This window comes from Ambystoma mexicanum, chromosome 10 (assembly GCF_040938575.1).
Source record: "Ambystoma mexicanum isolate Mex_15411 chromosome 10, UKY_AmexF1_1, whole genome shotgun sequence".
NCBI lineage: Eukaryota > Metazoa > Chordata > Amphibia > Caudata > Ambystomatidae > Ambystoma > Ambystoma mexicanum.
In genome coordinates this window covers 1,359,268,993-1,359,296,923 of record NC_090932.1, presented here as the reverse complement: position 1 = coordinate 1,359,296,923, position 27,931 = coordinate 1,359,268,993, and the positions used below count along the sequence as shown (strand labels likewise).

Genomic DNA, 27,931 nt, shown 5'->3' with positions numbered 1-27,931 from the left:
CAAAAGTGTCCCTAGTGGTGACATTGGGCCTGCAAAAGTGTGCAAAAGTGTCCCTAGTGATGACATTTTGCCTGCAAAAGTGTCCCTAGTGATGACATCTGGAGGAATGGTTAGCACACGAGCGGCACAGAATAAGTTCCATGCAACTACTCTTAGAGGTGGGCAGGGGTGGGTGGGAGAGCTCATTTTCTATTCTAAACCCAGTCCTAGGAATTTGAAGAAAGTGTTTTGCTTTGGTAGACCGGGTATAGTGGACCATGAAGCCCCACCAAGGGTACTTTTGAAAGAACGTTGAGGTGACGTGCATGTGGCATGAGCTTTCATGATAACATGTGCACGTCTGTTATGTTGAAGCAACATAACAGACATTCATAACATAGCATGGCTATTTATTCCTCTGCATGTTTCCACACTGAAGATCACATGCTCTGTTTCTGATGTGTTAGTCACAAACCTTGCTGCAATATAGCATTTATAGCATAATTATTAGGGTGCTTTTAAGCCACTCGTTTTTGGAAACATTGAGTTTGTCGTAGTTGTGTTCAAACAAGAGGAATTAGAGGTACATATTGCAATAAACTTAGTTAACCACTTTATAAACATTGGGGTTTGGTACACAAAAGGACAGACCCACGCACACCACCTTTCGATGTGTAATTCACATTTGAATCAAATGTACCCGAGTAACGAAAGAAAATGCACATTTCCATTGCTTGCATTTCTGTGCACCTTTACGAATCAGTCACAATTACATTCCAGTGGATTCTACTCATGTGAAAATTGCACACCCAAATGGGCTCTAGGTGCATTTTCTCTTTCGCTTTATGTTGTGCAATAATAAAAGAAATATCAGACGCTGATGTAAATGTCCTTGATGTTAACTTGGCATCATCTGTGCCGCCTCATTACAACCTTGGTGCTAAGTGCACCAACTTTACCACCATGGTGTAAACTACGTTTACACCATGGTGGATGGCGGATTTACCGCCCCATTCCAAGGTGAGTGGGGCGGTAAATCCCCATTTCCCATTTTCCCTTCCCCATTCCCATTTTTGCCCCATAGGGCATAATGGGAGTGGGGAAGGCGCTAATTACGCCGTCGTAAATTACGGCGGCGTAATTAGCACCATGGCAGGTTAGCACCATGGATTTTAACGCCTGCTAAAAGCAGGCGTTAAATTAGAATCAGGCGTTAAGGGTTAACGGTGGCGTTAACCCTTAACGCCTGAGTTGTAATGAGGCCCGATTGCCATTGATCGCTGACTCTTAAGGACACTGTTCGGCATTTTCCATCTTTCCATTATCAGCCGCTCAAAGACTACTGCTGGAAACTGTGCATTTTAAATATCCTTCGTGTAAGGCTAGTTGGGCTATAAATGGTAAAATACTTCCACCAAAAACATGTGCATATATCTGAGACAGTGGTAGAGGCTCATACAGCAGGAAATGTTTTGATGACTGCTAAACAGTTGTTCTTATTTTAGGCAGTAAATACAGCACCACCATTTCAAGTCATAATAGATGGGATGGAATGGATTCTGCAGTAAATCACTGCCTATATCAGAAGAACAAAATGTCTCCTAGCTTTAAAATCAGCATTCATTGTTTACCACCAGTGGTAAAATGACTGCTTGCAGTTAATGAATGGTAGCAAATGGTGATTGTGTTACCACTGACTTTCCCCATTGCAAAAAAAACATTAATGGTTGAAATAATGTGCTACCGGTAAACATGCAGATCAAGGTGGAAGAGTGAGAGGTTCGGGCTACAAGGATTATATGCCTTCTCCCAAGATATAAACATGTTCTACCCATGGCATTTAAGGCCGGCCTTGGGGCAGACCAGGCAACCAGCCGGGACACCATTAGTGCCCCGCCATGCCAACTCAGTGCAGCCTTTCAAGGGCTCCCCCAAGCTGACGTGGTGGGTGGAGGCACTGCAAGCACCCTATTTTAATGAAATGTGCCCCGCTCGCCTGCTTGTGCTGGGCATTCAATACAGTGTGGCTTTCAAACCTGAATGGGGCAGCAGCCCCTTGCTGGTTAAAACACTTAAATACAGCAACAATATATTTGGAAGCACCCTGGCAGAGTCAACAATATTTGCCCTTCCCCTCAGGGACCCAGGCTGGGGGAGCCGTGTGAGGAGGTGAGGCCGCCCAATTCTGTTCACTTGCCCCGGGCATTTTCAGAGTTAAGGCTGGCCCTAATGGCATTAATACTGGCTCGGTTTATACTGCCTGATCCTGGTTTCCCAAAATTCCAACTGCCCGATCCACAACCGACAAATCCCATTTCATTATTTCACATTAAAAGGCGTGTTTGTCCAATTTTACATGGAAGAATAGGCTGCCAGGAACAAGATGCGGCCTCTCCAACATCCTTCTGCTATCTATGTGAATGGAAGGACACCAACATAGCCCCTCTCACTTGCTGCAGTAGGCATCACCAGCCCGTCTCCGTTTGCACTCCCCCAACCTTTTCGCAGGGTTTGAATGGGGTTTTTACATCTCTTCCATCACTTCTCCTGCTGCACGTACCCGTCTGACTCAAATTCAAGCTCCCAGCTCCCAGAACATTATCACACTCCTTGATGCTCTCCCCCTACTTTCAAATCCAATCTGCACGTCATTGTGCTATTGCTTTTCCGGTAGTCGTCAGTGAAAAGGGACAAACTTTCCCCTGCTGGACCAGCGTTTCCAGATAAAAAACTAAAAAGGGACGATGAAAACCACAACAGACATTGGCCCTCATTACGACCCTGGCGGAGGACCATGGTGCAATTTGCACCATGGTCCATGGCGCAGAGCTGCCAACTCCGCCATGGGGGTTGGCGGATTTACCGCCCCATTCCGACCTTGGCGGGGCGGTAAGTCCCCAATCCCCATTTACCCTTCCCCATTCTTGCCCCATAGGGTATAATGGGAGTGGGGAAGGCGTTAATTACGCCACCGTAAATTACGGTGCCGTAATTAACAACAGGTCCCGTAGCGCCATGGATTTTTCCGCCCGGAAAAACCAGGCGAAAAAACCACCATGGCGCTACGGGAACTCGTAGTAAGGCGGAAAGGTACGCCATGCATTACGCTGGCGTAAAACCCTTTCCGCCAGGGTCGTAATGAGGGCCATTGACTGGAATGGGAGTGGTGTGCGTCGGGAGGAGAGGGAACACAGATAGGCACTGAGAGGAAGAGTTGCTGCTGTGGCTGATGGACGCAGTAATAGTAGCCAGTGGGAAGCGGACATGGAAGAAGGAAACTTAGGGAAGCAAGGCTGACATTACACAGAATCACAATAGTAGAAATGGGGGATTCATTGGAACTCAGTGATAGTGACTCTAGTACCACGTGGAATAATGTTCCTTTATAGAAGAAGAATAGAACATTGAAAGGAAATAGAAGCAGATCACCTGTAGATAGGGGAGTTAATGATGGATCTTTGATTATAGGACCATCACAGTATTCAGTATTGATATTGATATTTTATTTCCATCGCGCTCATACACAAGTGTTTCAGAGCGCAACAAGGCAAGGGAAGGGGAACAGAGGAGAAACAAAAACAACGATTTTACTAGGCCCAGTGACATTGAGAACGCGCAAGTGCATGGTAGAGGGGAAGAGGGAGAAGTGCATGGAAGGTGGAACAAAAGGAGAGTGCGGAGCAAGGAGGAAAAAAAAACATAAATAATAATAAATTAATAAATAAAAAGTCAACAAACAGAGGGAGTGGCAGTGCTGGGTTTAAGGCAGCAGGCTGGGTATTGGAACATGAGGGGGTGGTATCCCATGATAACAGTGTAGAGCAAGGCGAGGAACGGTCCATGGGGAAGCTGTGAAAACTTTAGGGTGTACTGCTAATGTGACAGTGCTGGATGGGGGGGGGTGGTACCCCTGAAGAGAGGCATTATTTAGTGACTGTGGCAAGTATATTGAAAAAGCAGATTTTGTTCACAAGCGGGTTGTATCACCTTGCTACATTAAAAAGATAGCTGTGTGCAAACTTTTGATATATTGCAAAAGTATTATGCAAAAAAATAATAGGTGGGCCATTTTCAAATCAAATGGTGGTGGGAATTTCTGTTGTCTACACTGCACGTGCAGGAAGGGTGAGTAAAAGCCAAGGGGGGATTTATGGTGTACCAGCCAGCACGGATTTGGAGGACGTATTGGTAAAAACGTAAGCAGGATAATGTGGAGGGAGTGAGATGACTGGCTCGTAAGACCGGAGAAAGGGTAGTGCAATCTACCACAGTGTCGGGTCCATGGATATACTGCAGTATCTAAATATTGGTTTTGAAAGATGTCATGTGATTAAGAAGAACAAGCCACCCCCGTTAAGGTTTAAGTGTTAATGGTTTGGGCATATCGCTAGTGTGTGTAGAGTAATGCAGTGTTGTGCTAATTGTGGAGGTGTTCATGATATCAAGGAAAGTCTAGATGAAAAGAAGCCTGTCTGTAGGAACTGTGGTGGAGATCATTGTGCTATGTTCCAAAAATGTCCTGCATACTTGCGAGAGGCGCATATTGAATCAGTGAGGGTGACTGGTAATTTGTCTTACACAGCTACTGTGGCACAATTGCATGTAAAAGATCAACAAAACGTTGGCCAGGATCCTCAAGCGTTGAATGAGTCATTGTGTACTGCAGGTATTTCAGATACTCAATCAGTATCTAAACAGATAGAACAGGGGACTTTGGTACTGGCAAAATAAAAGTTTTTATCTTTTATGAATGACGTCATCCATTGTTCCTCTCAAAGTAAAACTTAGAAGATGATGTTTATAGTTAAGGTGGTGGACAAATGTGTGGACATTGTTGGTTTAACAAGGGATTTTTGGAATTAAATCTTTAACCGGGAGAATGTGTAATGTGTCCTCGATGGATATGTTGAGCACTTAGCAGGAATTGTCCTAAAGGTGGATGGAATACAAGGGTGCTAGGAAAATACATTGAACAAATCTGGAATAGGGTATGAGTATGAACGAAGAAGACAGAAACTAAGGTCCTAACCCAGTTGGGACACACCTCGTCGTATTGGACGGAACGCATGCCAAAAAAACACCAATCGGAAGAAGAATCAGAAGAACTCCACAACATCAGACACTTTCTTTGTTGAGGAGACTGGCATTCTCTCAACCAAATTCGATTAGCAGCGTTTTAGTGAATGTGGGTATGTGCAATGTGTTTGTTAAGTGACTTCAATTCAGCAATCCCACTAAGTCAGTGCCTCGTCTGGGACGCCCAAGGGAAGCCCTTATTTATATATTTTTATGACAAGTTATACTCTGGATGATAAACCCTTACATAACGCCCCTCTCTTTGAATCCCCCTGACCTCACTGAGCCAAGAAGTAGGTTTGTTTTGCAATTTAAAAGATTTATTGGAAAAATTAAACAATATATATATCACACTTTTATAATAAATTAATATTTGATATCACACTTAAGAATATGACAGTGATCAACAATGGATAATATTACAATTGTACGTGTAATTCATTACTTAGGAGTTGGTATAGGAAGGAAAAGGTAACTGAGAATGCTTTTATGGTTTCAAGGAAAAACAATGATGGAAAGAATGCCGTACAGAAATAAACTGATAGGGTTTCACAAGAGATAATATGTTCCCTTTTCCCCTGGTGGCAATTCACTCCCCCCTATGCAATATAAGGAGATGGAACTACAGCACACAATTTTCAGGAATATAAACAAAATGCAATACAAAGTTCCAGTTCCCCCCAGCGCGCTTAGAGGAAAACAGGTATGATTTTAAAGCAGGCAAATCCTTTTAAATGTGGTGGCAATGAAGTAAAATATGCTAAAAAAGTTTTTAATTCCCTATAGGAGGTTCAGGGTAGGTGATAGCTACTTAAGATTAGTTCAAGTCTCACTCGCGATGCTCAATGAGGGATTAGCAGGTTGAAAATGAATTTTAGCAGTTCAAGCAAAAGCGGCAATTTTGACAGGAGCTAATTTTTCAATTTGCGGCAATTTTTCCGAATGCGTCGAGCGCGATTACGGAAAAACTATACGGAGTAGAAAGTCTAGACTTGTTAGAAAGCTGGAATCTTAGCTTTAAAATGAAAGTTAAATCTCGTTCCTAGCACCTACGATTCCAAAGATACGGACGATTTAGTGAAGGTAGATTCTCAAAATTAAAGTGAAGGATCAGAATGACAAAATGACACTTTTACAGCTTTGAAATGACAGAATTAACACATGATTCCTATGATGCAGTTCTGGACAGGTTCAAATGTTTTGAATCAGATAATTTTAACTAAGGGATGGGTTCTGCAGAGTTCTAGCTGAGTACTCACACTATAAATTTGAAATAGGCCGTCAAGATCTGGTCAGGTTGGCTGCGGTTCTCTCGCCACGGACGGTCTTTAGTACCAGTTCTGCTCACAGCGATCTGGTCTGGGTCTGCTAGCGGCAATGCGGTCTGGTCTGGGTCTCTGGTTCTGCTGGTCTGGATCAAGTGGATTCTGGATACAGCACTGCTTTCTGGGTACTGGCACCGGGTTCTAGCCAGAATCAAACAGCTCAGCCCGGCTGTTTGAATAATTTGCAAAAGATTTTGAGGCCTGCTGAAAAAGTTCTGAAGTCTGGATTCTAAGTTCTGGAGATGGTCCTTCTGGATATTGTCTGGTCGGGCAAAATGCTTCGCAAGAAAGTGGAAAGTGAATGTCTTGCCTGTCCAAAGCAGTCTCTTTTTATGTGTTTTGAAAATGGGTGTGTGCGTGGGCATTACTAAGCCTGCCCCTCACAACTTATCATTGGCCAAGCTCTCCTCTCTCCCTTGATTGGGGGAAGGAATGGAGTGTAATCAGGCATCAATTTTATGGAATACATAAAGAACACTCCCCTTGTCAATTTGCACACAAATCTATTTTTGATCCAAATACATATTTATCTATGTACCATTTTTCTAATATTATATGTCCAGTTAACATATTTTCTGTAGCACCAAACCATCCGATCCCTGTATTTGTAAGATGTTGTGTCCACTTATGACATAATTCTGTGCTTTTCATCAAGAACACAACCTCTAACTTTTCCAGAATTTACACAAACATGCACAAGGAATATGGGCATCAGATGATAAAGTGTCAGATTTTTAACATACAGACATTCAGGGTAATACCTTATTTTCCGCTACTACCCCCCAGAACATACCACAGAGTCCTAACACCTCTTAAAATGTACACTGAAAAATCACAAGAATAATTATATTAATTATATCATTTTGACAAGTCCGTACTATGAATTATCCACCTTTTTTGAAAATGATGCTCTGGCTCAGAGGGGTGTGGTTTCCCAAAGCACATGGTGGAATTTCTGGTTTGTCCACTTCCTCCAACTCAAGTTGCTCACAGAGGCACTGCTCCTCCCAGTTTGTATCAAGAGGAAGCCGTTTAGGATCCCCCCAAATTTAGCCTTTGCCTGAGCCAAGGAAAGCTCATTGTTCTGTTTCCCTGCTCCCAGGCGCTCCACCCCTGATTCAATCAGAGAGGTGTAATCTCCTTTTGGTGGGAACAGCAGAAGGCAGCCAGGCCTGCGAATGCAGTGGCTGAGCAAGTTTCAACTCCTGTCGGGGGTAGTTGCCGGGCAGAATTCAATCTCTTCAAGCCAGGCTTCAGCCAAATGTCACGTTTGTTCCCAGTTTTTCTTCATTCAAATCAAACTTACAATTTCTACACATGCAGCTAGAACGCTGATTCTAAGTTCAAAACTATGACATTTAAACAGTTGCAACCTATGTGACACTCAAAGTAGGTCACTCATTTATTTTAAACATTTCGATTTTAGTGGCTTTAAGTCCAATTTCACTTCAGCTGCTGACATCCACAGCTCAGCCAGTTTGGTTATAAACATTGTTTTAGGCTCTTCATCTTTCCAAATTTTCTATGCACACAAGACTACATTCTGCCAAATGTCTGCTGGTGTTCAGTGAGGTTTTTGAATATCTTGCAATGTTTAAAATGGCATTTTTAGCCTGCATTTCAGAGAAACAAAGGTGATTTCAAAGCGCTTTTGAGCTAATAGGCACTGCTGTTTTTCCTTTGGCACCACGTTTCACTCATGGCGCTTCTGGCCCTTCACGCTCGCACTGGTGGGTGGTAGGTCAGGCAACCATTTTGGTGTGTGCAAAAACTGCATGGTTTCCTGGATTCTGGCGCAATGTGGGCTTTTCGGCCATCTTGGATTTTCTAAACCCACAGCACCAAATATTGCAGCATAATAACTTGAACGTGGGTCAAGACACCTGACATGGTTAAAGCTTTTTTATCCCCTGCCATACATTTTTACCGCCATCATTATTAATTGACTATAAAAGCGGGAAATACATACCAGAGTTTTATTTGTTTGATGGTAATTACCTGTGCAGTTATATTCTATTGCCAGGGTTCCTAGTGATATCCTCGACATCCAAAGCATTGAATGCAAAAGCCTCGAAAAAAAAGCATTGTAAAAATGCATTTTTTGGAAAAAAATGTAATGGGGTCCCCCCAACACCTCTTTTTCCCCCCCTTAAAGTCCATTTTAATAAAAAAAATCTTTACCTACAAAAAAACGCATTTTTTCGATGCATTTTTTTCTAGGCTTTTGCATTCAATGCTTTATATTCGAGGGAATCACTGGATACCTATTGTCAGTAGTTACATATCATAAGAGGTCATATATTTCAAGACTACTGCCCCACAGAGAAGTAATCTCGAACAAGCAGTAACGTTCTGCCAGCCTTATTTCTTACCTAATAAACAGTCATGTGTTTGTTCCATGATCTGTTTATTAGTTTAAAGGAACATATCCACGGTGGTGCTGTAAAGTGTGCATACATCACTCTTTTTATGAATAGAATAAAAACGATCTAGCCTTTTCATCTGCACAGTATTACATTTCAATGAGTCGTATCTTTTAAAATTACACTTATTTGACAAATAGTTGGGCATTCCCTGTAAATTGCTTCTTGCGTTTCCTATCCTCAGCACCGTGTGGAGGGACGGTACACAATGCAACAATTGGAAGAGTCCTGTCGCCCAATTACCCAGGAAACTACAGCAACAATCTTCATTGTGTGTGGACCATTGAAGCCCCTGAGCACCAGAAATTGCACTTGCACTTTGAGAAACTATTACTTGCTCCAGGAGACAGGTAAGAATCGAATACATTTATAGCACATAAGAAGTGAATTGGGTAAACATAGGATTTTCTCCTTGCAACATAGCAGCAAATTAAACAGCAGTAATCATATTTGTGTTTCAATATGTGAACATTTTCAGCAAGAAAGCACTAATATGTCTTTGTTTAATAGGCAATTATTTATCATTTAAAAAGGCAAGCTCTTCAGAAAAAAAAACTATTTGTAACTAAATTACCAAGACATTTTGCAGAGCACTGAGGTGTTTTCCCAATTAGGTAAGAATACATTTACAACCTCAGGTTGCATATTTATAATTTGAGGCACAATAGAGCAACAAAGGTGAAACCTGAATTTGCAATGGCAATGGCATTTCTGAGGTGGAAAGCCTTGAATGTTGATGATAAGTATGAACATAGTCTTTTATAACAAAGTATTTTGCGCGTGTATATGTGTGTGTTATGCATGGTTTTCATCATCACCTGCTTGCCATTGCCTAACCGCCAACCTGCAGGGAGTCACAGTGCCCACCTGGCGCTGTGAAAGGTTTTGCACCAGAGAATAGTGGCATACACGATAACGACAATTGTCTCTCTGTGCATTATGAAAAGTGAACCCTCAAACCTTGAGCGCCTAACAGGCTTACTGTAAATCACATCATTGATGGGGGCCTACCCACTGAACTCTTGGGAACCAAATTATATTACCCTTATTCATTTATTTTAGTCCATTGATATGTTTGGCACAAAAACACGTAAAATGTTCTAACATTTGTAATAGAGCAGAGGACATGGGTCCTTTATAAAGGAATGAGAAAAAGTGACTTGAAGACCAGCTGTTGCACGGGAAGGGGGAAACATAAACCAGGGACGTAAATGGGACAGAATGACATAGGAACGGGATGGTGGAGGAAGTGCTAAATTAAGGATGGAAGCGCGATGGAAAAGTGATGTAGGGTTGTCGGTGAAGGGCAGGAGAGAGGAAACAGGGTAATGCATGAGTGTAGATGCCTAGCAAACAGATTCTTCAGAAAGGAGGAGCGCTTTTAGGTTAGATTTAAGTAGTGGTAGAATTGAAGTAGGATGGAGAGGGAGAGTATTTCACAGTAACGGAGCAAGGAGAGAGAGAGAGCAGAAACTAGAGGAAGTGCAAGGGGCTTGAGTGACAGCAAATAGGTAAGCCAAGGATGATTGAAACGAGCGATGAGAAGAGTAGGCAGTGAGATGAGCAGATAGATAACATGGGGCGATTCCATGGATAGTTGTCATGTCAAGCCGGCATAGTCTATGGAGAAGCTGGCGACTAACGTAGTGGTTCTATCACGTTCAGGTTGTGTTCACACTAGCGGTCTAGTTGTTTCCAAGATGACCGCTACCCGAGTTATTGCCACGATGGAACTGCAGCTCCCTGTTTTGCAACCCTCCTCCAATTGTGGCTCACGGGTAAGACGCTAGTTCTTTCTTCCCTATGCGCCTTGCTCCTTCCTTCTTGTCTCCTGTCCTGGCCACCTTTCTACACCCTGTCTCTTGTGCAACATCCCCCCCTCTATCGCTCCATGTCTCCCCCTCTACTCCTGACTTTTCACTTACTGGATTAGCCTGGGTTCCTGATACTGGGAGATTTGCCCTCCTGCTACCTTGCAGTATCGTCAGGCGCCATTGGAACTGTACCAGTCACAGTTGGCCAGGATGATTATCCAGCATCTGTTTTTTTTTGCACCTTAAAAAGTTTTCCTCATTTGGGCTCTCTCCTAGGAAGTCCACGTTGCTTAGGTTGTTTTATCCAACCTAACCAGTGGTCTCCAATGGGGATTGACCCTATCTCTTCTCTGGCAGACGGACTGCCAATTCAAAGAAGGAGAAGAAATAAAAAAAAGAAGATTCCACAGGAGGCTTCTCCAGTCTCTGCAGTAAGGAAGTGAGTGGTTACCGGGAAGCGTGTGAGAGCTTGCAACACCCAAAGATAGCTTCCTTGGAAAAGTACCAGGAGTTGGTGGCTGCTGTACAGAGGCTTACCCATGAGATGCAGAACTTACAGGCAGAAAACCCCAACTTACGACGGCTTTTGGTAAACGGTGATGACCAGAGGTGATCTCCCTCCCTTGACCTTTCCCTTTGGTAAATACGATGGGTCCCCTCACAAGTTAAGTACATTCTTGGATGCCTTTTTGGTGTATTTTAAATTCCAATCCAGGGCCTGAGATTCCAACTAGGCTAAAGTTGACTTCCTAATTTCAAACCTGGTTGGGAACACCTTGGCTTGGGCATTGCCCTTGGTCATGGCTGCTAACCCGGCTTTTGAATATAGGGGCTCCTGGGTTGGCCCTGATCTACCCAGGTAGGTTAATAATTAAAAAATAGCACAATGATCAGGGTAACCTAAAGTAGTATGCACACCTGACGCAATTGATACACAATGATTACCCAAAATATCAGACTTGAAAGGCGTCAATGATTTTCCGAAAAAACAGAATTTTTCTTGTTAGTTAATGATTTAATACATCAAATGTTCATTTTTGGGAGAAAAAAAGGGGTTTAAACAGGACATTTATGGATTGAGAGATAATATCTCCAAGTGATACAATTATTGTTTACCCAAGCTTTTGTGCCTGTATCACACTATAACACATAAATACATACTTGTTACCATTGGGGGTCATGTTGAAGTAAATGAACATATAGACAAAGGGTATCCAAATTACAAACATTTACAGTGTGTGTGTTAACACTGGGAAGGGAGTCGACACAACTGTGTTTCAGCCATTCATTAGCAGGAATGTTCTTGCTTATAATTGTGTGGCTTTCATCAGGATGAGAAAGAATAAAAATGTGGTGCGGATGGTCCTATTGTTCGCGAGTATTTTTAATTTCACTGCGTATTTTTATGGCATCTTTTACTCTTGATTGAGTTTGGATGCTGGCTCACACTTGTCAATATTTCTTGTGGAGCAAGTGATCCGATATCTTGCTTTCGCTTCAAAACAGATGCTAAATATCTTCATAGAGTAATGTTCGGTAAAATGAAGCGCTACATTGCCAGTTGTGCAGTTGCGCGATTTTAGTGAAGGATGAAATAAACCATTAAATGACTTGCACGTGTGCACTGGGAGCCATGGTGCCTTTGACTGCTGGTGCAAGACGCTGTGCTTTTGTTCATATGTTCAAGGAATTATTTGAGAGACCAGAGGTGCTCTATTCCTCATGCAAAACACTCCTGGATATCCATCAAGAACAAGCGGATGTACAACTGGAATACGGATGGTGGAATAAAAGGCTGAACACAGGAAGACGAGAAGTCCCTTAGGTTTATTCCCCCCCTTAGACCCTCCAACAGAACCCATACCTTCCGAACAACCAATGCAGATCAGTACTACAAATGGTCCATTATCATCGTCCGAACACAAGAGAAGATGAGACTTGGGGCTTTGTATGTACTGTGGTCCGAGAAAATACTTACTTCATAACTGCCCATAAATTCCTCCCCACAGGCAGGGAAATGAACCACCCCAAACATAACAGGGACCATGGTCCGGGGTTGTCTTAACAGTCCCTGCTACACCACTACAAGGACCTTGGAGGTGAACTATAATCGTTTGATGCTATTCAGAGTCCTTCTACCAATCCCACAAAGGACCCCCGACTGTGGGACGGCAGCAACTTTGTGGATGCTACCTGGGCTGACAACAGACAAGTACCTAATAACAAAAGACAGAACCTACACCCGTGGAAGATGTCGACGGTTACCCCTTGATATCCAGGCCCATCACTTTGGAAACTCAACCTTTGCTCCTGACAATGTTCGGGCATGAAGAGGTCTTGGCTTTTGATCTCATCTGCGCAGCTCATTTGACCATCATTGTGGGTATACCGTGGCTATGCAGACACAATCCGTGTATCGATTGGTCCAAGAACAATACATCCTTTCAATCTGAGTGTTGATCTACTAATTGTGGTTCACAGAAGGTACTTAGGAAGACCCCGGAAGTGGCCATGCCAGTTAACCTGCCCACTTCAGTGGTTTTCAGTATTCCCGCTAAGTATCAAGGATTCATGGACGTGTTTGACCAATGTCCGAAAGAATTACCTCCACACTGATTAGAAGACTGTGCTATTGATCTAGGACCTAAAGCTTCTGTGCCATTTGGAAGAATGTTCTCATTATATCTCCCCAAGAAGGAGGCTCTTAAGGCATACTTAACAGACAACCTGCAAAACAGTTTAATCAGGGGATCCAAGTCAGTGGCTGGTGCCTCCCTCTTCTTCATTCAAAAGAAGGGCTCAAAAGAATTGAGAATGTGCATCGATTATCGAGACCTCAACTCCATTACCATCAGAGATAGATACCCCATGCCACTCATCAAGGACATTCTGGAGGACATCCAGGGAGGCACCATGTTTACCAAACTTTACTTGCGCAGCGCCTACCATCTGCTATGCATATGCAATGGGGACGCGTGGAAGACTGATTTCAGAAAACCCATGGGGCATTTCGAGTACCAAGTGATGCTCTTTGGGCTGGTGAATGCACCAGCGATCTTTCAGAGATTCATGGATAAGATCTTCACAGACATTCTCTTATGGTTATAGTCTATTTAGATGACATTCTGCTTTTCTCCACATCCCGTAAAAGGCAGTTGCCTCTTCATAAGCTCCTTGACAACCCCGAAAAGTGTGTATTCAATGCTTCTTCGGTTTCTTACCTGGGATTCATACTTTCTAAAGATGGCATCTGAATGGATCCCCAAAAGACGAGTGCCATCATGCAAGATATACAACACATTCTGGTATTGGTGAATTTTTATAGGAAGTTTATCAAAAACTTCTCAGACATCGTCTTACCTATTACTGCCCTTCTCAAAAAGAATGTCTAATTTGAATGGAACACTGAAGCCAATCTGGCTTTCTAGTGATTGAAATCCCTTTTCTGAACTGCCCCATTCTCCAGCAACTAGATCAAAATGCACCATTTATCGTAGAAACGGATGCCTCTGCTGGTGCCAATGGAGCCGTATTCCTTCAGATGGTAATGGATAAAGAAAAACATTTGGATGCTTATTACTAGCGCACTCTTAAACCCAGTGAATTCAACTACTCAATACTGGAGAAGGAACTACTGGCCATACGGCAAGCTTGTGTAGAGTGGCACCATCTACTTCAAGGAGCCACACACCCCTTTGAGGTCCGCACAGACCATGGCAATCTCCGAGTGCTCCAACAAATGGAATGTCTTAACTCCTGTTGTGCTCGGTGGGCCTATTACTTTCCACAGTTTGACTTTGTCATCACATATCTACCAGGGAACCTAAACATCCTAGTGGATGGTCTCTCTAGAAGAGTCAGTGAATACAATGGAAGGTTTACATACCCAGAGAACCTACTATCCGGAAAGACGTTAATATATGAGGTCAACACCTTTCTTCAAGATGTAAGAGACACCTCACATGTTGATCTATGCACTCAATTTCTGATGCGCCGTCTCCTCGAAGAAAAGAAGATGGTAGGCTGTTTTTTGAGAGGCGCTTGTTTGTCCCAACTACTGAACTACAGAACAAGGTATTATCCTGGTGTCGTGACATCAAGACAGCTGGACACAAGTATGTAGCTGCCACACTTGAATTGATTTTCCGTACTTTCTGGTGGCCTACCATCAAAAATGACGTACAAGACTACATGCTTTCTTGTCACATCTGTGCTCAAAGTAAATATTTCACAGCCAGCCTTTAGGCCTTCTACAGCAAGAACCACCTCCCTTGGGTCCTTGGCAACACCTGTCTACCAACTTTAAAGTGGACTTACCCCTTTGCAGTGGCTGTACAGCCATTATGGTGATGATAGATTAGTTCAGTAAGATGGCACACTTCTCTCCCCTACCCGGAATACCCACTGCTCCACAAACAGCTTCAGTATTTATTTGTGACATTTTTAGGATACATGGACTTCCACAGACAGTAGTTTCAGACAGAGGCACTCAATTTACTTCACATTTCTGGTCTATCTTCTGTAAACTTCTGGGTATTCGCAGTGCCTTGTCATCAGGTTACCATCCCCAGAGCATCGGGCAGACAGAGAGACTAAACCACACCATTGAGCAGTACATTAGGTTTTTACCAACAAAGAACAAGATAACTGGCATGCCCTTTTACCCATGGCAGATTTCACATACAATAACTCCATTCATACTGCCGCTGACATCAGCCCTTTTATTGTATGTACGCATTTCATCCAAAACATCTTCCTACTTCTGTTTTCCCACCTTCACATGGGCCCTCTGTTGACTCCTTGCTGGAAGAACTGGACAGACCAACAAGGATGCCTATAATAACCTTGAAAGGAGTACTATGCCGCCAGAGGATGGAGGAGTTGCCCTAAATGGGAAATCGGAACAGAGGTTTGGTTGTCCACTAAAAAATTCCATAAGTGGATTCAACCTTCCAAGTTGTCTCCTCAGTATATTGGACCAGTTTTAATTGTAACAATCCCAAACTCCTGTGAAAAATGTTTATGGATAGTAATGATGTGAATTTTATTTTTTATATGGTCAGATTGTATAGGAAATGTATTGAAATATTTGAAATTTCTGAGCCAAGAAGGATATGTTTCTTGGCCCTGTGTCTAGTTCTATATTTAGTGTTACTTGAAACCTGAATGTGCATGTCAACATGTAGTATTTTACTCCTTTAAATGATTTTTCTTTTTTATGGGATGCATTGTTTTAATGTGTATTTGTGTTTGTGTTTATCTTGTTTTTTGTTGTATATACAACGCTATTTCGCTGTATGTATTAATACATTGAATTGAATATATTGGACCATTTAAGATCCTTTTTAGGATTAATACGAACTGCAGTTACCTAAGTGGAGGATTAAGGAACCAGAACCTGAAGAATACAAAGTTTCTCGCATTATCAACTGCAGGTACTAGCATGGTGCACTACTGTACCTCACCCATTGGAGAGGGTTTCTGATGCAGAAAGGTCCCGGGAACCAGTGTGACATGTTAACGCTCCTCTTCTGATTCAACAGTTTCATCATTGACTTCCCTGAAAACCCAGCAACCGTAGACTGAGGAGGGGTCATACTGTCATGTTACGCCGGCATATTCTATGGAGATGATGGCGATTCATGTAGTGGTTTCATCATGTTTGGGTTGCATTTACACAAGCAGTCTAGTTTCCAAGATGACCACCACCCTAGTTATTGCCCAAGTTATTGCCATGACCGAAGTGCAGCTCCTTGCGTTGCAACCCTCCAATTCCGGCTCTAAGGTGGGACGCTAGTTCATTCCTATCCGCCTTGCTCCTTCCTTCCTTTATGTCCTGTCTGCCTTTCTATACCCTGTCTCCTGTTCCCAGCTCTTTCACTCAATCCCCCCCTCTACTCCTGACTTTTCACTTACTGGATTACCCTGGGTTCCTGATACTGGAAGATTTGCCAGTATTGTCAGCTGCCATTGGAACTCTACCAGTCACAGTTGACCTAGAGGAATATCCAGCATCTGGGTTTTTACCCCTTAAAGGCTTTTTCCCCATTTGGGTTCTCTCTTAGGAAGTCCACGTTGCGTAGGTTGTTTTATCCAACCGAGCGCAGTGGCCTCCGATGGGGAGAGACCCTATCTCTTCTCTGGCAGTTGGACAGCCAAATCATAGATGGAGAATAAATCAAAGAAGAAGAAGATTCTACAGGAGGCTTCTCCTATCTCTGCAGGGGAGGAATCTAGTGGTTAGCCAGAATAATGTGAGAATAGTTTTGAAGATGATCAGAGGACGTTTATACTTAGCCCTTTGTTTCATACATAGCCAGACAATTTGATCACAGGCAAAGGAGGTGTATGTAAAATGAGAAAGACTGAAAAGTTTGCAGTCCGTGAAGTTGAGGGCTTTGTCCAGAGGTGGGAAAGCATAGTTGGGAAGGCCATAGAGGCGACTGGCACCGTAGCCAGATCTAGAAATGACTAAGGAGGAGATTAATTGTTTAACAGTTTTGAAAGGAAGACGATGATGGATGTTTCTGAAATTGAGGATGTTGAGTCTGGCTGCAGTAGCAGATTTGGAAACTGAGAGTGAGAAGTTGCGTGATGGGTTGAAGAGGACACCAAGGACCTGAGCGGAAGGAGATTAAGGAAGGTATTCAGGAGAGAAGAGAGGAAGAGGGGGAGAGAAAGAAACAGCCTGTTTGGCTGGGAAGTAGAGAACTTCAGTCTTAGTGGAGTTGAACATGAGTGAGTGAGACGCAATACAATACTTGATGGTGGAGAGACAGTTTGAATTTTTTGACAACAGCTCACTGGATAATGAATCAAAGGAGAAGAAGATCTGAGTGTCATCAACAAAGAGTTGATAGGAGAAGCCATAAGAAAAGATCAGGGTGCCAGAGCTAAAATATAGAGAGTAAAGAGAAGTGGACCAAGGACAGACCCTTTGAGTGGTGAGTGGGGAGATAAGGCTGTTTCAGGACACCTGAAAGTGTTTGGGGGCAAGGTGAAGCAAACCAAGTGAGGGATTTTTCCCTGTTGCCAAGGAGAGATAATGTAGAGAGAAGATCAGCATGGTTGACAGTATTGAAGGGAGCAGGAAGGTTACGAAGAATTAGAATACATGAAATGTTAGCTTGATGAGTGAGAGTTGCTGACATTGAGAAGAGCTGTCTCAGTAGAAAGCAGCAGTCGGAAGCCAGATTGCAAAGAGTCACTGTGGTTGTGAGTATAAAGGAACCCGGTGAGTCGATCAAACACTACTCGTTCTAGGATTTGGAATATCCTTGTATCATCTATCATCATTAAATGTCCTAAAAAGTCCCTACAGTTTATTACTGAAACAGCAAGCATTCATACTGGAAATATATCATCTTTACACTCATAGAACAAGAACAGGCAAATAATATACTTAAATGTCTGTTTAGCTTTAATGTATATTTATCATATTTTAGTGATAATGAGAATTTGAAAACGTATAGCTGAATAACATGCAACTCCCATTATAAGGAATACGTGTGTTTGAGTATTATCCTAGCATGTTACTCTTCTTTTACTCATTTCTAGGAATCTAAAGCCTAGTGCCAATAATCAATGTGCATAACCATCTAACATATACAATAGTAAAACTAGAAGTGTCTACTCCTTTATTGCTAACTAGAATAGCTTACCAATAGTGATCTGATGTTACTTCAGCCATTATAAACCTGTCAAAAAAGGCTAAAAGCCTACAAAGAGTCCCATCATTACCAAATGGCAATATTCTAAAACAATCTGAAGATATAGGTAAAGGATACTGGTACAACATTAGCAATCTGCCTGCAGGGTTCCTTTCTCCCATTCACTAGATGTATACATGGGGCCACTTATCCTGGCCAAATGAAATACAAGAGGGAAAACAGTTTAAATATGCTTTGCCTAAACTTGTACCACAACCAGACATGCCACAAACACAAGTGAACAGCCAATATGCTAACCTGACATAAAAGCATAGCCACTCCACTATTTAGTTCCAAGACAAGGTTAAATAAAACTTTGAACATTCTATTAAAAGTCAAATTCAAGCTCCACAGAATATAATATGTGTTTGTGTCTATGTGTTTTGGTGTGTTGTATGCGAGAGAGAGAGAGAGAGAGAGAGAGCGCGAGAGAGAGAGAGAGAGAGAGAGAGCGCGAGAGGAGTAGTGCACTTTCCACTTACATTTAAGAAATTCAAATACAAATATATACAAATGTCAGTCATATTTTACAATTTACATTTTAAAAGAAAAGAAAATATGAGCACAATATAACATTAAAATAATCAAATGAAAATGTACGGAAGATGTTATCTAAAACAAAACATTGAATAGGACATAACTTAACAGAAATAAGAGACAATGGGCCTCATTACAACCCAGGCGTTAAGGGTTTAACGGCGCCGTCGGTGCGTTAACCCTTAACGCCTGATTACCATTTTAACGCCTGCTTTTAGCAGGCGTTAAAATGCAAGGCGCTAACCCGCCTTGGTGCTAATTACGGCACCGTAATTTACGGTGCCGTAATTAGCGCCCTCCCCACTCCCATTATGCCCTATGGGGCAAAAATGGGAATGGGGAAGGGTAAATGGGGAATGGGGATTTACTGCCCCACTCACCTTGGAATGGGGCAGTAAATCCGCCATCCATCATGGTGTAAACAGAGTTTACACCATGGTGGTAAAGTAGGGAACTTACGGCCTGGGTTGTAATGAGGCCCAATATTTAATTAACATAAAGTATCCATCAAACAGGAAGTTTCAGACAATCAGCCTCATTCCGTGATTGGAGGTAGTCATGGCGCTATTTGCGCCATGACTGCCTACTATAGCGGTACCGGCACCAATCTCGTTCAATGGGGACTTACCGGTGTAGTCCGACCTTTGCAGGACTGGTAAGTCCCCATTGAAAAAACCATTTCCCATTCCCATTTGAGCCCCCATAGGGCTCAATGGGAATAGGGAAGTAGCTAATAACGGTACCAAAATTTGCGGTACCGTTATTGGCTCTGATTTCCCTTAACGGGTCCCGTCCATAACACCTGGTAAAGGAGGGACCTGCTAAGGGAACTCGTAGTAGGGCGGTAAGGGATTACTGGCACCGGTCTCCTTACCGGTGCCCGGTATCCCTTACCGCCCTACTCGTAATGAGGCCCAATGTCTAATTGCAATGATGTCAAAAAGCTTACAGTTGCTATCTGAAGAGATATGGAAGAAGAACCATAAATGAATGACCAACATTGACTTGGTTCCATAATGGCAAAAGTAAAGCAGAACTTATTAAAATGTGTTTGTCTCCTAGTATATAACAAGGGACATTGTGTCATAAGATGTTCCAATGAGTCAGGAATACCAATGGTGTGACAAAAACGACAAATGTTCTGATCAATGGATATGACTTTACGTGAACACAACAAATCTCTGGTCTTCCATATATGGAAACGAAAGTGCAAAATCGATTGTCTATAATAAGGAGAAGGCGCTTTAGACAGATATTTTTCCATGACCCCTCTTAATTTTGATGGAAAACGTTGGCTGGTAGCATTTCTATATGTCAAACATTTATGTTGATTATCGATCCAATCCATTTGATAGATTGTTTGTTTAGCTTTATCCGGATTTGAAATTAAAAGGTCAATTGTAATGTCTGCATGTGCCAGAATCTTATGCGTGGAAATAAGCCATTTTTGGAAAAATGGATGCTCAGTACTAAACATATAGTTTGAAAGAATTTTTAACAAAGTTTCTGTTTGAGTTAAAACGAGGCACTTTCTCAAGAATGCACATTGTCTCCAATGATAAATGGCAGACAAAGAGGTGGTGCCCAATTCATAATGTAACCACAAAATTGGACTACATTGGGGGAGATGCAGTACTATACGCCTGAATGTTGCTTCCCATTTGTCAAAAATGAGAGCAGACAATGGGGACCCTGTTTCTAGGCCATAGAGGATCATGGGAATGACCTTCATTTTCCAAAAGGTCACTGCTGGAGTGACCGAAAATTTGCCATACCTAGAAAGAAGAATGCGAGCATGAGAGGTAGCTGTTATACGTTTGGAATCAATCTGATTTAGATGTTTTGTAGATTTTATTACGGGCTCAAAAATGATGCCCAAATATGTATATGCTGGGATAATAGATAGTTTTACGTTATCAATGGTCCAATGCTTCATAGTATGGCATCCACGATTAGGATTGTACATGACCACTTGTGTTTTAGCAGTATTTACTTTGAGTTTGTTTTCGACTATGTATGCTTCAAAAGTTGATCATAGTTTTTGCAATCCACAAGGAGTCTTAGAAATGAAAACAATATCATCAGCATACACGAGGGCCTTTATTGGAACTCCATTAATTCTGGGAGAATCAGACATCACAGATTCAAAATTGTATTTTATGTCATGTATAAAATAATTAAATATGGCTGAGGCCAATAGGCAGCCTTGTTTGAGGTCGTGAGATGTAAGAATGGGTCTTGAAAGTAAAGAATTGAGATTAATTCTAATCTTAACAGAAGTAAAAGAGTGAAAATTATAAATTATATCAGTGAGCATGGAGGGGCATTTACCTCTGGCAATTTTTGTCATGAGTTTGAATATGGAAATGGAGTCAAAGGCCGAGCGTAAATCTACAAAGGCAAAGTAGATCTGCTGTTTCTGGGAATTGCATTGTAATTTTAAAGCATTAAGAAAAAACTAATTTACAGTCATGCCCATTCCTGCAGTAAATCCTGATTGGTATGAATCTTGATGGTGACTATGCAAAGTCCAGGCACAAAAATCTCTAAGTACAAATTTGGCAAAGATTTTGCCTGGAGTATCAAGTAGAGCAATGGGTCTGTAGTTTATTGCTAAAAATGGGTTCCCTTTTTTAAAGATTGGCACAATGATGGACTTGTGCCAAGAAGTAGGTAGACTTTTTGTGATTAGTATATGCTGAAACAGATGTAACAACATTTCCGACCACTGCTCCGGATTGTTCTTTAGCATGTTATTACTTAGACCATCCGGACCAGCTTCTCTAGATTTATTAGCAAGTTTTATATAATAGATGATGGATTCAATGCCACAATCTAGAAGCCACTTGGTCTTGGTCTGCATAGTTTATGAAAAATTGTCAAAAAGGGGGTCAGCATACATCTTAGAGAAATGCAAGATCCATTGATCCTCTTGTACTCCGTTTGCCTGGGATCCGAGTTGGTTGGAACAATTTGCATAGTTGAGAAGTTTCCAAATGTCTGCAGTTTTTCGAGGCAAGAGTGTTGAGCATGATTTCACTATCGTACTGGATAAGGATGGATCTATGTGCACAAACCCAATTCATATACCTACATTTGGCCATTTTGAGGGCATCAAATCGATGAATGGAAGAAGAGAGCAATGTCTTGCGTTCTTTCCTATATTTGGCTCTCATGTTATGCAATTCAATGTCCAAGGAATGCAAATGGATTACTGGCTTTGACTTCATGGTTAGAATATTGTTTTGAAATTTGTTGAAGAATGTGGGTGTACTCCATCTTCATATTGTCGAGTGGCAATCTGGCAACAAGGTTATTGAGATCATCAAGCTTGTTGGGCGACCAAGAAAACCAGGTTCTAGCCTGGTTAATTGTGAGTGGTTGATAATACCATTGCCTATGTGTGGTTGATGGCAGGACTAGCCTTGAAAATGCGAGACACAAGTTGTGATCACTATGGAGCTGAAGTGTAATAACTAAGGAATTAATATTTTGGAATAAGTTTGAATCAACATATATGTAGTTGATCGTGCTGACTAATTTATCCTTGTGCCAAATGGTAGCAGCTGGTAAATCTCGTAGCACAGCTCCATTGACCATTTTGAGATTTCGTTCCGACATAAAGGCAGACCACATCAGGGCTTCTTTCATGGCAACATCGTTTTTTTGGTTTTAGGCAGTCGATATTAATATCGCCAGCTAATATGGTTGCTGTAATATCTTTTGAGAGAGCAACTATCTCTAACATATCAGAGAGCTCTTGAAAGAATATGTAGTTTGGAATTCTCAACGGGTTACGATAGATGTTAAATGGGGCAATGATGCCACAAGAACCAATTAATTTGACCAGTTGTATAAAGGTATCAAATGTAACCCAAGGTTCAATGGAATAATCAGAACGTAAACTGACTGCCACCAAGAGGCCTGACATGGGTCGTCCCTTATCTCCTCTCATAGCAGGTACAAGAGAGATAGTGTAATTGTCCCATACTGAAGGAGTAGTCAACCAAGTCTATTGAAAGACTAGAACATCATAGGGGTGCATAAAGATGTCAATAGAATTCTGAAGATGTACGTGCTGTAAGGATATTTGGCGTGTTACAGTACAGAGTACAGCACTACTGCACAGGTAGCAAACAGCACAGAGTACAGCACTACTACACAGGTAGCAAACAGCACAGAGTACAGCACTACTACACAGGTAGCAAACAGCACAGAGTACAGCACTACTGCACAAGTAGCACATTTTTTTTTTGCATTACCACCACAAGGGTGCGGTGCATTGCTATATGGGTTACCAGATTAACAAGGAAAGACAGGCTATTCAGTCAAAAACGATTTTAACATATAAGATGCAAATCTATTTTTACAGTTAAAAGCACACGTGCTCATTTAAAAATGCACACTATTTTTCACCTGAAATGCCTATGGTGCGAGAGACACATTTGAAAATTAACAGCTAACCTATTAACCATTAACCTGACTAATAAAACCTTATTTAACATAACCCACTAATAAAATGTGTTCTCCACTGCAGAATTAGGCATACTCTGAAAACCATTTAAATGTGTGTGCAAATTTTTTTTTCTTCTCTTCTCTGCCTGATTCTCCGTGTTTTTGTGCACAGTAACTGCAGGAAGAAGGAAGTCAGATTTGCAACAATTGCAAATGTATAAGCGAAGCTATTGTTGAAGAGTAGGAGGATGAGAGATGATGGATTTCATTGGGACACGTCATACAGAGGGCTGAGAGGAAAGTTTTAGTGGGCAGTAACGGGGAAAAATCTAAGCAGACATTTTTCTGCACTACTGGGGAGAAGACCTGGCTGTGGGGCTCCTGACTGAATGCAGATTCCTGTGTCCTGCTGCAGTCGAGATTGGGGAGAGCTGAAAGAAAAACCTTTCCACTGGCTGAGGCGTTCCTATCTGAAAAAGCTGAGAATTCCAGGCAATGACCCCGGTTTGAGAAGGAAAGGCGATCCTTTTACTGGGGTTAATCTTCAAGGGAGCTACATTCAGAAAGAGAACAGCTGAAGAAAACTCAGATAAGGTAATTACATAAGCGTGGGAGCCCTGTGTGTGCACGAAAATATGCAGTCAGTGTAGGATTCCTGTGCGTGTCTTAATCAAATACCAATGTTGCAATTTGAGTTCTGTTCTCCGCCACGCTCTTTGCAGTGTGTCATAGACAATGCTTTTACTGTACCATTTTATTTATTTCTGTAAAGAATGAGATCGTGTTTAAATGCAACTTTTATAATACAGAAAAATATTTGAAAACAGACGGGTGGTTTATTTTCTATTTACCATTACAATGCCGATGATGTGGGGAGATTTTTAAACAGTGCAATGGTCATTTTAAGACAGATGTGTGCATGTCAGAATCAGTATGAATAATTGTGAGTGACTGTAGCATAGCTTGTTGGAGGTACATGAGCCAACGGGAAGAGAGACTCTCTGAACATAGCTCCCTACCGTATATAAGGTAGTGGAAATTCCCACAAGACTACCACATATAGCTCGCTGTCGTAAATAAGTCAGTGAGTTCGCCCATGGTGGCACACCAACACTATCACTGGAAAATGTGGTATTCCTAGAATGCAGGTCTGAGGTCTCTCTAGTGATCACACGAAAAATCTAAGCAAAGATAAGGGATTCTGGACATTGGGGCCACAAATAAAACAAGGGAATTATGCTCACCAAAATACCACCAACCACGTATACCAAATATGCAGGTCTGGGTGCTGAAATAATGCATGTCCATTGTATTATTGTTGCACATGGCCAAATCTGAATACAAAGAGTGATTATTGCTAAGTTATTTTTCGGCAGTAATAAAATACCGTCAGGCCCCAAATCTCCACAAAATACCCTACATATTTATGGTGCGTTGCAGGCCGGGAAAGTGATCATAGAGTACCTACTGGGCGTGGCAAGCGTGTCTCACACTGCCATTTGCACATTAAAGGGAACCCATTTTATAATTGCAGTGTGCCACTAAAAACGAAATTCAGAATGTCACAAAGGGAAACCACATTCTCAGATCTAGTGCAATATTTAGAGGCAAAGTTATTTGCACATGGGACTTGGTCTTCGAATAGCACGTTAGAATGGAGTAACCGCATTCAGGGTGAGGTGCAGAAAGAAAAACTAGACAATATTTTTCCAGAAGGCAGCATAATTCAGGTCTGCCTTACAAGATTATTGAATGCAGCCGATAAAAGTGCAGAGAAAGACTGTTTAATACGGCTATGCGGCAAAATATGGTTTATTTTAAACAAATCCCTGCGAATGCAAGAGAATGATACTCAGCTAATTAACAGGTTAAAGACTGAATTAGAGGGGGCAAGTAAAAATCAGGAAATGTTGAGAGCAGAATTGGATGTATGCCAAAAAGACATGCAATTAAAATGCAGAGACTTTGATACTCAGTTATCCAAAAGCAAGAAACAATTTGAAGATAGTGAGCAAGAATTGGCACACTTAAAAGCCTTAGTGGATCACATTAGGCAGGATAAAGATGAGGTTGTTTCAGAAATGCAGATTTTACAAAAAGAACATTGTGAAAAAGAAGGTGATCTCCAGAGTGCAGAACAAGAAATGATTAAAATGATTCAAGAAAGAGACAAAAGAAATAAAGAGTTCAATGAATGCCAAATGCAAATGTGCGACATGCAGGAGGCGATTAATAAAATGAGCGATGAAAATAATTATTTGCAGAATGAAGCAACCAGACTCCTTAAAAAGTGTAAGGACTTAGAACAGCAAATGTGCATTCCCAGGTCCCAAGAGAGGCGGCAGGGTACCACATTCAATGGAGTGGAGGTGAATTCTAGCTCTGCCCAAAGAGCTAGTGCCCCAGTGACTGGGCCGGTGACTGAACTTGGTTGCAGAGCCCTTGGGGGATTTGATACTCCCATTGGGGGCAGTCACCAATCTCATACACCTGAAAACATGATTGACTCACAAAATAGTGCAATTCCATGCATTGCAACAAGTAGCCCCATAAAAATAATGAAATCAATTAAAGCCCTGATCAAACCATTTAAAAAGGGAGGTGAATGCTGCATTGAGGACCACTTAGAAGCGGTGCATGACATTTTTAAAGCACTCCAGATACCTAGGGAACAGTACAGACAATATTTTCATTTAACTTTAGATGCCCCGACGGCCAGCATCATAAGGGGATTAAATGAACAGCAGAATATGACATGGCTGGAGTTTGAAAAAGAAATTAGGCGTCATTTTTCTCCTTTTCAGTCATTGCAGGAGGCAAAGAAAGTCGCGTACACTATTACTGCTGGACCTAATACATCCCCTCGCCAATTTTTACAAGACTTAAAAAGAGCATTCTCTCGCTTTGATGTATCTTTTGACTCAAATTCCAATGAGTTTAAAACTGCATACTTCTATGGGCTACAGAAAGACATCATATCCCAATTGGTCCGTGAATTTGACCGTGACAAGTCCCTTGAATGGATTGTACATCAAAGCACAAAGCTATATGAGGTACTCTATTGTCAGGGTAGAGAAAGTGATAAAATGAAAGATACCAGGCCTAAATCTAAAGAACCCTCGGCCACAGTAATGGAAATCAGGTCAGCCAAAATGTCCCTTGAGTCTGCTCAAAGCCAAGGTAAAAATAATGTGACACCTGAACAAAGGGGTAATCAACAAAGATCGCCATTTCCTGTACCAATGTTCCAAACACATGATCCTAGTAATAGAGAGAGCTACATCAGCCCTAGATATTTAGGGGATAGACCCCGGGTAAGATACCGGTCTGATATGGCAGGTATGAACAATAACCAGAGACAAAATCAAGATCAAAGAAATGATGGTCCCTACCAGACATTGGGGACACAGAGCAGATTTGCTCCCAGCACCATGATATATGGTAATCAGGATAGGACCCGATATGTGGATCAATTTACTGATAATGGAAATCAACATAGGGGCCAGTACCCACAATCTGAGAGACAGGACATGAGGCAAAACGTGAACTACAATCCACGCCAGTACAATGATTCCCCACCGGGGGACTATAATCAAAGAATGGGCGCAACCCGCTCCCCTCCACAAATGAATCAAGAGTTCAGAAACCATCCCAACCGACATCAATCACCTGAGAGGTATCAGAATAGATCCAATCAGGGGGAAAACAACCAATATCGACCTAGGCCACAGAAAGAGGATCCTAGAGAGATGGAAAGGTTCCAGTGCCTTGAGGCCCAAGTGAAAATGTTAGCTGAGCAAATAGGAAAGCTCTATACAGCGCAAAAACAACCTTCCAAAGAGGGGGCTGATGGCCATAGCAATGACCGGGGGGCTTCCGAAAAGTGACTAAGTACTCATGATAATCGCAGTGCCAAAATGACAGATTGCTCTGATATAATTTTGCATAACAACTCTGAGGTGACTAATGGATTAAAAATGAAAGTACCAGTAAATGAAATTGTGATAGAAAGTGCAAATACTTCTAAAAAAGAGGTACGGTTTAACTTAGAGCTAAATAAAACAGTAAAGATTTGCACAAATGAAAAAGAAACATTAGGAATTCCAAAAGAACAAAGGGACAGATTTAAGAAAAATGACTCATGCATGGGGAATACCAGTGAACAGGGAGTAAGTGGGGATGCCATAGCTCCTTCCCTGGGCAAGCAAAACAATGACCAAACACAGACAGAAAAAGGAAATACTCACAAGGAGGGTACAAGTCAATCACCTGAAGAATTCTTTGAGCCACATATTTTTGAAGAGGCTGAAAGGGCTGGTATTACACTAAATGATCACAAATTCACAGAATTAAAAAATGACAAATTGCTGAATGATGTTGTTACACATGTTCAGTTGGAAGGTTGTAATGTGGTCTCTGATGTTACCCAGATGGATGGGCGAACAGTGGCCACACTCCAAAAAACCTCTGAACATGGAGAAATGAATAAAATATCTCGCACAGAAATGGGTAAAAAGGAGGGAAAAATGTCTTTTCATTTACCAATGTGCTTAGCCAAAAGTGAAAAAGACCTGAGAAAGGTGAGCCCTGAAATCAGTAAGAATTCACATTTC

At 41.8% G+C, this 27,931-nt stretch overlaps 1 protein-coding gene across 2 annotated transcripts in view; it reads left to right on the top strand.

Moving 5' to 3' along the window:
* Positions 1 to 27,931, top strand: part of SEZ6L (seizure related 6 homolog like) — a 1,952,755-nt gene that overhangs the window by 973,123 nt on the left and 951,701 nt on the right. For both annotated transcript variants that reach the window (XM_069619379.1, XM_069619378.1), the window contains exon 6: positions 8,988 to 9,153. In XM_069619379.1, coding sequence (XP_069475480.1) covers positions 8,988 to 9,153 — 166 coding nt within the window. The remainder of the gene's footprint in view (positions 1 to 8,987; positions 9,154 to 27,931) is intronic.